The following is an 11,334-nucleotide window of genomic DNA, read 5'->3' as shown; positions in this document are numbered from 1 at the left end:
CTCATGCATCTCAAAACTGAAACACACAACACATATCCCTACTGGCCAGAGAACATAATGGAATGCTGTGTGATGAGGCTTAAAACCCATCATACAGCACCATAGGAAGGAAAGGGAGCTGTTGACAACATAAGGTCACAATAGCTATGCTGTTGTTGCCTAAAAATGCCCAAAAAGTTACACACATTTAAAAATATTAGATATTAAGATAATACAAGAATACAATTGTTATGACTAACAGACCTTCCATGACACATACACTTCTGAGGATATGCCACAATAAACTGCATCAGAACTAAAAGAGGAAACATTTGTCTGCACATGTAGTCTAATTTTTTTATTTACAAGTAAATAGAAGCACAAGCTTTTCGCCAACTGTGCAGCAAAATGTTGCAAAATGAAAGAAGCATGCCTTTTATTTATTGTGACATTATCTAGAAAATATTTCAAGATGTGCACAAATTATAAATTTTTCTTTGTGCAGCAAACTGGAAAAGAAAGAACATGCAAATTATGGTATTCATTTTCTTTTAGCACAAATCTATAATTTTCTGATGCGTGGAATACTTTCGGAAAATACTGTTCATGGACAGGTCAGAGAAAATGGCAAAAAAATACACAACAAACATTAGAAACTCATAGAGAGAGAAAACAGGAAATGCCTGCAGTTACACTGTGAATACTAAAATCTGTATTTTAAGGCAATATTGATATGATAGTTTATTTATATAGCGCCTAGAAACAATGTGTTTCAAAGTGCTTCAAGGCAAGGGAGGGAACAAGGGAAAATACATTAACTATCGTACTCGGCCTGGCAACATTTCAGATAGTGCAGGAGCTAAGACATAGATAAGGAAGGGAGGAGGAGAGTGGGAAGGAAATGGAAACAGACAGGCGACTACCCTACTAGGCGTGACAACATTTCTGGTAGAACCGAGAACACAAAAGGTGAGGGAGAGGGGTGTAGAAAGGGAGGGGAGGAACAAAACAAGCGACTATCATACTAGACACGACAACATTTCAGATAGTGCTGGAGGGGGGAGGCGGTAGGGGGGAACACTATCGCCAACAGTCCCAACCAAAACCACAATGCTTTGAAGGTTTTATTTGTACAATGCTCAACACCACAAGGCAATGCAATGTGACATGGGTGTGCAGATTTGAACTTCTTAAAGCCTGCAGTGAACGATTATTTTTAGACAGCAAGAGTTTGAGAATTGCCTCTGTCCATGAAAACAGAATCACTCTCAGAACAAACTTCATTTTACATGCAACAATCAACAGAGAGCCGAGAGGGAGCAGCAATTTGGTTATTAATAACCAAAGGAATGTTAATGCAAGTATAACAATCGGACTGTGTTACATTTCCTCGTCAGCACAGGATTCTCCGGCGCCTTTCCCTACGCCGCTGGCGTCACGTTGCTAATCTTCAATTCCTACTCCCAAGATGGCCGCTATTTCACAGGGGGTTGGTCCAGTGGTTCAGGAGACCAGAGAACCGACTCCGCCCATCCTCGAAGAGAAAGTATTTCCGGCTCTCAACAAAGGACGGCTTTGCGTTGCTTCTGTCAACAGAGACTGCGCTCCGTGAGTATCGCTCCTAGGGACCTTTAAATCCTTACGAACTTCCTCACAGACACACATATTTACCTTCCTTTTCTCACACCCAGGGTTTCATCCCGCGAGACACTGGATCTCTCCTTACTCTACCACGAACTACGTGATCCTATCCAACCTCCAGATCCCGTTCGCATAGGTAAACCCCTTACCTTATCTGCCACCTTCCCGCATTCTGTTTATCCCTGCATTCGTTTAACCTACCTTCCCCCTTTTTCCCCAGTACTCGCTAGATCGAGACAATACCGAACTACAATACCCAACCAACCCTTCTTCCCGAACGCGGATCCATTTGCCAAGCAGTTTTTTACTTTGTCATTTCTTCCATTGGACCTCGAGCAAGCCTTGCTTTGACTTCGATTAGCCTTCCAGGGTAGTCTTCCACTTTATTTCCCCCCATACTTTATTTTGTTTCTGTTCCCCTTGCTAACTGTTGCTTCTCGTTATAGCCACAAGACTCCTAGCCCACTACGGACAACGTGACAGAGAACACCACCCTCCATGAGAAGTCCACAAGAGACAGTCCGCATCTGATTCTTCTTCACCACGATCTCTGGGTTTTCTTCCCCTTGAGGGTTTCCCCGGCATTTTCACGCAGTGTCGACACCTTTCCACACTGTGAGAGTGCTGGGTGAATCGCTCTTACCTACTGAAGGCATTACAGAAGAACAGGTAGGATTTCGATCTTTATACCTATGTGATATTCGAGGAGGTGATTGATACGTATCTTAACGGGAATAATACCTATCACATTTGATATCCATAACAGCCTGCTCTTAATCTATGAGAAAATAACTAACGTTTGGAGCACACTCTAAGATGGGTCCTTCTATTATCCCCTTTATTTATTTCCTTATGAATAACTCCATTCATTATATATTTTTGCACTATGTCCTTTGATTACTAAAATTGTTAGCTTGTAAATGTGAAATAAATCCATTCTTTCAAAATAAAATAAATACCATTAATCGTGTTTGAATTCAAAGTGCTTAGGATGATTTATTTTCATGTCTAGAAATTTGTTTTCACGATCTGCGTTTCCAGACATTGAGTTTGAATTGTGGAATCCTCAACAGCTGCTGTTTTAGCACATGACCAGAACTTGAAGAACCTTAATAGGACACAGATTATATTATAAAAGTGAAGTGAATTTCAACATCAGGATCAAACAACTCTTTTTCAGTATGCAGCTCAATAGGAGAGGTTATCATCAAAACACAATGCATCAGAAATGTCGCATTGCAATTACGAAGAAAAAACGTACAAAATAGTAAGTTTGCCTTCTGGTCGGTTCCTTCGTTAACGTGGTTCAGAGAACACAAATCACCTGGTGGTGGTTAAGGATGGTTCTAATACAAATGTTCCTTAAGAGAAATAGGAAAATGGGTTTTGCTACCAAGTGCAAAGGAATTAAGATTTCAGGGTGCAGTAAGCACTAAAAAACTGATGTTAGCTATTGTGAAAACGTTTGTTGTACTCACAGCTCTTAATTCAGATCTACCAAAGAACATATCTGGAATGATTACAAAAAGGCAAAATTGGACAGCCAAGTACACAACAATGTCACAAACGCACAACTTCTGGCAGCTGAGGGCCCAACATTTCTAAGATATAAAAACGGACACAAAACATAGTCCTCATGTTCGAGACTGAAGTGGTAGTCTCAGAGCCAGCTCACTGAAGTGTCCCATTTCAGGATGTTTACTTAGTTTCTTGATGTATTCCAATGTTCTCACCTACAATGAAAAAATACACATTTACTTTAACAGCATAACAATATTGTATTTTTAAGTTGCTTAAACTTAATACAAAATGTTAGTGTTTTTATAAAGTTAACAATTTGATAGCCAAGTAGCAACATTTTTCCACTGCCTTTATTAATCACAAATCGGGTACTACAAAACAGAATGTAAATATAGGTGGCAAATCGCTACTTTCCCCAAGAGAAAAGAGTGATTTACCTTACAACGGATCTTTCAGCAACCTATTCATCCCACAATGTATCAGATCCATGTGGTGGCTTCACCAAACACAAAGAAAGAGTAACTGACAAAGTACAAAGGGCCTCATTATGAGTTTTGTGGTATCTCAGTGTTTTTTTTTTTTAAGGAACTACCACTGCCAGAATTACCTACTGGTAATTCCGCTGAAGCTGGAGGTAGATCCTCCACTTTTCCTCCAATAATTGTCAGAATTACCACTAGGCAATTCCGTCAAACTACTATTTTGATGGTGCGGGAAAAATTGAGGTAACGGAATTACCTCCACTTTTTTCCCCACACTGATAAACTTGTAATGAGTCCCAAGATGCTCTAACAATTTGGATCACCTGACCATCCCTGATCAATTGACAGGAGCCACAGAGCAGCGCTGAGCTGCACAATCCTTAGTCTACTGAATATAGAACATGAAAGAAAAGGGGGGCACGCTCTTGCTAACAATCAAGAGGAGGAATATCAGAAGAGTATGATTGCTGGAAGGAAGCCATTCTTTGTCTAGAACAAGAGGAAGCATAAACGGCCCGTGCTGGAAGGCTGATGAAGACAGCCTCAGACTGCCAGTACCTGGCTGCCTTGTAAAGGAAGCCATACCCTAAGAACTTGAGAAAGGTGCTCATGACCTCAGTTCTACCCTTTTTCCCTAGAACTCTGATGCTGAGGGACTGTAGAATCGATGGTGTACTAGCTTTCGGCAAGAGGGACAGGTAAGGAGGGCAATGAGGAATCCGTGGCAGGAACATCCATCAGAAAAAACATTACAGAGAGTTAAGTAATTTGTTCTTCTAATGGATTCCTTCCTGCCATGGATTGCTCATCTATGATAGACTCCCAAAGTAGTATGTAATCTGGAGGACGGAGGAAAGCAAGGACACCACCTAAACCAGAAAACTCTGAAGGATGGCCCTACCAAAACGGGAATGCTGGCCCGCAAGGGAATTCAAGCAGTGCTGCTTAGTGAACGTGTGCAGTCGCCCACGTTGCCACCTGGCAAATTTCCAGCATAGGGACCCCCTTCTGCAGGGCAGAGGTGGCAGCAACTCCTCTGGTAGAATGAGCACTGAGTCCCTAAGGCACATCCTTCCCAGCCAGATCACAGCATTCTAAGATGCAGATAATGATCCACCTGGACAGGGTCCGTATGGTCACAGCTCTTCCAGCACGAGCACCAGCCTAACCAACAAAAAGCTTGTCATCCTTCCTAGCCTCTTTAGAATGAGAGACGTAGAACTTAAGGGCTCGTACCAGGTCCAGTCAATGAAATAATTCCTCTGCCTAGTGTGAAAAACCTAAAGGTGTTTCACGACTCAATCCCCAGGGATCCCTTATTCAGGTGGCCAGGCAAGGGCCATCACTATTGGATCACGACCCTGGAGTAGACTAGCGAGGGAGGATCACCTGGGTAGGGTGTCCTCATGGAGTGGGTAGGGGACACCGGAAGGTGAGACATGGTATACCCAATATTCCCCCTATCTTTATGGGATACTACAACTCCCATAGCTCCCCTCCTTTCCAGCCCAACTTCTGAAACAAAGAAGAGGAAGACTGAGACTAGGATTACCACTAGTAATATGTACTGGTCAAGTCCCCCCCTAATAAGGTCAGGAAGGGTGAGGCACTCAGTCACAATCACACATACCTGAAACTCATGGACCGTTTTCCAAGCTATAAAAGGTGGAGCACAGAAAGACACGGATAGCCATGCAGGGGCCAAGAAGGAAGGCAAGCTGGATGGCGATACAAAGGAGCAGCTGAGAGAGAGCTGCTGAGAACCAGGCCAGGGAAAACGGGACGCTGAGATGCTAATAGGCTGCAATCAGAGGCAGCAGAAAGCGTGGCAAGCAGTGCCTCCAAGAAGCCAGGAGAGTTCAGAGAAGGGAGCTGCAGGGTCGGCTAATTCCTTTCCTTTATGCACCAGAAAACTGCTAGTTTCCTTTGTGGGATCGCGGAGCATCTGAGGGGAAAGAACCTGACCTTGACAAGCTGAAAACCAAAGGACATGCTAAATCAATCCCAGCTGGTGAGTTCAAAGAAAGGGAGAGCCCAGTTTGTGATACTTTATTTATTGTTCATTTATAATGCGCTTAATACCAGCGAGTGGTTTGTTCTAAGCGCGGGATCGGGATTCAAACCTGTGTTACACTGAGTTGCCTTGCTTCCAAGACAAACGCGTTGCCCCTGAGCTATCCTTCCTCCCCAACGCATGATTGTGAAAGCTACAGTGTTAAACGCAAGGCTACGCGTTGAAGGATACAAGACATTGAACTGAAAGCTTGAATTATTTAGCTGGCAAGGGAGCCAATGAAAAACAAAGTAACGGAGCAGTGCTGCGTGAGAAAGAATGATGTTAAACACTTCTTGAAAGAAAACAGAACAGTGAATAATGAAAACGAAATGTGTTGAAAGACATTGAAGGAAAGGGCACGAGGGAAAAGCGAGCATGCAGAGATCCCAAAAGGCTAATGTGAAAGTGAACTGTTTGAGAAAACGAGGAACAGAGTGGCTGTGGGCACGTCCTAATGAACAATATGTTTTTGTGAAATAAGGAACAAATTGGCTGAGGGCCTGTTCTGCGAAACCAAGTGCAAGAGGCACGGACATTGAGAACGCAACCCTATTGCCAAAGTGGTCATGTGTAGGGGTGAGAATACTATGTGGTTGCAAAGGTCTCTGACAGGTGAACATTGTTGCCATCGAACCCAGGTGAGGCCTGAATCATCCTTGTGAGCCCCTTAGGCCCTGTATTTTCAAATTTTGCTGTCTACCGAACCTCTGTGTATCGCCCTACCTACCCCCTTCCCGGCACCCAATTCCTTGTTCCCTGCTGCGCTTCCTGAACCCGCCCACTGCCCCTGATTGGTTACTGTGTTGCCGTGGCTAGATGTATCGACCCGCACACCATGCTGCAGGCCTGTTTGCCATCGAACACAGTTGGGGCCTGAATCATCCTTCTGAGCCCCTTGGGCCCCGGATTTTCAAATTTTGCAGTCTACCGACCCTCTGTGCAGCGCCCTACCTACCCCCTTCCCGGCACCCAATTCCTCGTTCCCCGCTCCGTCTCCTGAACCCGCCCACTGCCCCCGATTGGCTACTGTGTTGGCCGTGGCTAGGTGTATCGCCCCGCACACCGTGTTGCAGGCCTGTTTGCCATCGAACCCAGGCGAGGCCTCAATCATCCTGCTTAGCCCCTTGGGCCCTGTATTTTCAGATTTTGTCGTCTACCGACCCTCTGTGCTGCCCCCCTTCCCAGCACCCACTTTCTTGTTTCCCCGCTCCGCTCCCGCCTCCTGAACCCGCCCACTGCCCCTGATTGGACTGTTTAGACCATCATAAGCGAACCTCCCAGGACAGCCCCCTGACAGTGCAGCCCCTGCGGGTAAGGGCCCAAGGCAAAGAGCGGCAACTACAGAGACGGCTCCAGAGAGTGTCAGCAGGTGTCCGCAGGAGAAGCGAGAAGCCAGTAGCCTGCCGTCAACCAGCACCAACCAATAAAGTAAGTGTGACACAGGTGGGGACTGAAGCAATCACTTCACTCCAGAAAACCCTGCCACTCTTAATTAAAAAGTTTTACTGTATTGAATCTAGCGCTTTGAACCTTGCATCTAGACAGTGAACCCAACAAATACTCAGTGTGCCCAAAGTTTTACTGTGTTGAAACTTGTATCTAGATAGTGTGCCAAAAGAATACTGAGTGTGCCCAAAGTTTTATTGTGTTGAACCTTGCATCTAGATAGTGTGCCCAAAGAATATTTAGTGTGTACAAAGATTTACTGTGTTGAACCGGCATCTAGATAGTGTGCCCACCGAATACTGAGTGTCCCCAAAGTTTTACTGTGTTGAAACTTGAATCTAGATAGTGTGCCCAAAAAACTATTCAGTGTGCCCAAAGTTTTACTGTGTTGAACCTTGCATCTAGCTAGTGTGCCCAAAGAATACGGAGTGTGCCCAAAGTTTTACTGTGTTGAACCTTGTATCTAGATAGTGTGCCCAAAGAATACTGAGTGTGCACAAAGTGCTCACTGTGTTGAACCTGCATCTAGATAGTGTACCCAACAAATACTGAGTGTCCCCAAAGTTTTACTGTGTTGAACCTGCATCTAGATAGTGTGCCCAAAGAGTTCTACTGTATTGAATCTAGTGTGTTGAATCCTCCATCTAGATAGTGTGCCCAAAGAGTATTGAGTGTGCCCAAAGTTTTACTGTGTTGGACCTTGCATCTAGATAGTGTGCCCAAAGAATACTGAGTGTGCCCAAAGTTTTACTGTGTTGAACCTTGCCTCTAGATAGTGTGCCCAAAGAATACTGTGTGTGCCCAAAGGTTTACTGTGTTGAACCTGCATCTAGATAGTGTGCCCAAAGAATACTGTGTGTGCCTAAAGTTCTACTGTGTTGAATCTAGTGTGTTGAACCCTCCATCTAGATAGTGAGCCCAAAGAGTATTGAGTGTGCCCAAAGTTTTACTGTGTTGAACCTTGCATCTAGATAGTGTGCCCAAAGAATACCGAGTGTGCCCAAAGTTTTACTGTATTGCACCTTGCCTCTAGATAGTGTGCCCAAAGAATACTGTGTGTGCCCAAAGGTTTACTGTGTTGAACCTGCATCTAGATAGTGTGCCCAAAGAATACTGAGTGTGCCCAAAGCTCTACTGTGTTGAATCTACTGCGTTGAATCCTCCATCTAGATAGTGAGCCCAAAGAATACTGAGTGTTCCCAAAGTTTTACTGTGTTGAACCGTGCATCTAGAAAGTGTGCCCAAAGAATACTGAGTGTGCCCAAAGTTTTACTGTGTTGTACCTTGCATCTAGATAGTGTGCCCAAAGAACATTGAGTGTGCCCAAAGGTTTACTGTGTTGAACCTGCATCTAGATAGTGTGCCCAAAGTTCTACTGTGTTGAATCTACTGCGTTGAATCATCCATCTAGATAGTGAGCCCAAAGAATACGGAGTGTGCCCAAAGTTTTACTATGTTGAACCTTGCATCTAGATAGTGTGCCCAAAGTTTTACTGTGTTGTACCTTGCATCTAGATAGTGTGCCCAAAGAACAAGGAGTGTGCCCAAAGGTTTACCGTGTCAAACCTTGCATCTAGATAGTGTGCCCAAAGAATACGGAGTGTCCCCAAAGTTTTACTGTGTGGAACCTTGCATCTAGCTAATGTGCCCAAAGAGTATTGTGTGTCCCCATAGTTGTTTTGTGTTGAATCTAGTGTGTTGAATCCTCCATCTAGATAGTGAGCCCAAAGAGTATTGAGTGTGCCCAAAGTTTTACTGTGTGGAACCTTGCATCTAGCTAATGTGCCCAAAGAGTATTGTGTGTGCCCAAAGTTCTACTGTGGTGAATCTAGTGCACTGAATCTTCCATCTAGATAGTGAGCCCAAAGAGTATTGAGTGTGCCCAAAGTTTTACTGTATTGAATCTAGCGCTTTGAATCTTCCATCTAGATAGTGAGCCCAAAGAGTATTGAGTGTGCCCAAAGTTTTTACTGTGTTGAACCTTGCATCTAGATAGGGTGCCCAAAGACTATTGAGTGTGCCCAAAGTTTTACTGTGTTGATCCTTGCATCTAGATAGCATGCCCAACGAATACCGAGTGTGCCCAAAGTTTTTACTGTGTTGAATCTAGTGTGTCGCATCTTCCATCTAGATAGTGATCCCAAAGAGTATTGAGTGTGCCCAAAGTTTTACTGTGTTGAATCTAGAACGTTAAATCTTGCATCTAGATAGTGAGCCCAAAGAGTATTGAGTGTGACCAAAGTTTTACTGTGTTGAACCCTGCATCTAGATAGTGTGCACAATGAGTATTGAGTGTTTCCTAAGTTTACTGTGTTGAACCTTGCATCTAGATAGTGAGCCCAAAGAGTATTGAGTGTGCCCAAAGTTTTACTGTATTGAATCTTGTACGTTGAATCCTGCATCTAGACATGGACCCAACGAATGCTGACTGTGCCCAAAGTTTTACTGTGTTAAATCTAGTGTATTGGATCTTGCATCTAGATAGTGAACCCAAAGAATACAGAGTGTCCCCAAACTTTTACTGCAGTGAATCTTCTCTTGCATCTAGATAGTATGGCCAAACAACATTGAGCGTCCTACAAAAATTCTACTGTGTTGAATTTTGCATCTAAATAGTGTGGCCAAACAACATTGAACGTCCTACAAAAATTCTACTGTGTTGAATTTTACATCTAGATAGTGTAGCCAAACAACATTGAGCATCCTACAAAAGTTCTACTGTGTTGAATTTTGCATCTAGATAGTGAGCCCAAAAATAGTGGATGTGCCCAAGGTTTTACCCAAACAATACAGAGTGTATCCAAGTTTTACTGTGCTGAATCTCGCATCGAAATAGTGAACCCAAAGAATGTTAGTGTGCCCACAATATTACTGTGTTGAACCAAGCATCTAGATAGTGAGCCCATAAAATATTAAGTGTGCCCAAAGTTACTGTGTTGAATTCTGCATCTAGATAGTGTAGCCAAACAACATTGAGCTTCTGCTAATAGTTTCACTGTGTTTGATTTTGCGCTTAGATAGTGAGCCAGTAGTGTCTACTGTGTTGAATTCTGCATCTAGAATGTGTGGCCAAACAACATTGAGCGTCTTCTTAAAGTCTTACTGTGTTGAACTTTCGCACCTAGATAGTGAGGCCAAACTCTCCATGGCTCCATCCCACCCATCTAAATCCAAAATCAGAGCTTCACTCTGGCACGCCTCACACCACCCACCCCTCAAACCCCTCCTTCCCCGTCCCAAACAAACCCGTCACTCCCAAACCACCCTCCACCCGCCATCATGAACTTGACAGTATCCCTCGCCGTACCACCCCGCCCCCTATCCAACTCCCAAGCCAGAGGTGCCCGATGGCGCTCCAAACATCCAAAAGCCTCCGTTTCTTCCACCCCTATCTCCCACTTCCCTGCAAACATACCTCCCACTCTCTTACCCCCTTTACCTTAGAGCCCGCACCCCCATCCCATCACTGATCCACCCTCCAGCCAGCACAGAGCCACCCTCTCCATCTCCATCCCCTGCCCTAGCGTCCCATCAACACCAACTAACATTATCCCCCCGCCATACCCCTCCTGCTCCCTAAAAACTGCACTTCTCGCCCTGGCACGAACAGTGGGCTCATCTCCATCACCCTCTGACCCCCCTCACCCTCTCTCACACTCCGACTGCACTGAAAACCCTGGAAAGGAGGAAACAAGCCCGGTCCCCTTCTATCTCTCTCTACTCCTCACACCTCCTACCTAGACCCACCCTCACTATCTTTCACCCCCTCCATCCCCACCCTCCCCACTTCCCTCACCCTGCTTCCAACCCCTTTCCCTCGACTTCTCCCCGACCACTCCTGGCATTCCCAGCCCCATGAGATTCACACAAAAATTCCCAGTCCCAAATCCCTCCCCTCCCTCTGACCAACTACCCATCTGCTCCCACCCTGCCAACCGCGTCCCCCCACCGCTCACACACTCCTCCGCCCGCCTACTCTTCCCAACCTCCACTGACCAATCCGTAACATCCACCGACCAGAACCCACTACCACCCTACCCCCTCGCCTCCCTTCCTACCCCCGACCCACCCGTACCACCCACCCCACCACTCCCGCTAATACCACCACCCACACCCCTATAACCTCCAGGACAACCCCCACTCCGAAGTAAGATGCATCCTTTTTAACGCCCTCTCTGTAGCTAAAAGCAGACAGCATCTTCGACCTCC

General features: G+C 45.1%; 1 protein-coding gene across 2 annotated transcripts in view; it reads right to left on the bottom strand.

Moving 5' to 3' along the window:
* Positions 1 to 322: 322 nt before the first annotated feature.
* Positions 323 to 11,334, bottom strand: part of VPS35L (VPS35 endosomal protein sorting factor like) — a 1,734,364-nt gene continuing 1,723,352 nt past the window's right edge. Inside the window, exon 31 of one of the 2 annotated variants that reach the window (XM_069647157.1) lies at positions 323 to 3,353. In XM_069647157.1, coding sequence (XP_069503258.1) covers positions 3,255 to 3,353 — 99 coding nt within the window. In that variant the 3' untranslated portion in view covers positions 323 to 3,254. The remainder of the gene's footprint in view (positions 3,354 to 11,334) is intronic. The other variant, XM_069647156.1, reaches the window with a different exon arrangement.

The sequence above is a fragment of the Ambystoma mexicanum genome, chromosome 2q (assembly GCF_040938575.1).
Source record: "Ambystoma mexicanum isolate Mex_15411 chromosome 2q, UKY_AmexF1_1, whole genome shotgun sequence".
Taxonomy (NCBI): Eukaryota; Metazoa; Chordata; class Amphibia; order Caudata; family Ambystomatidae; genus Ambystoma; species Ambystoma mexicanum.
This window is presented reverse-complemented; position numbering and strand designations above follow the sequence as displayed.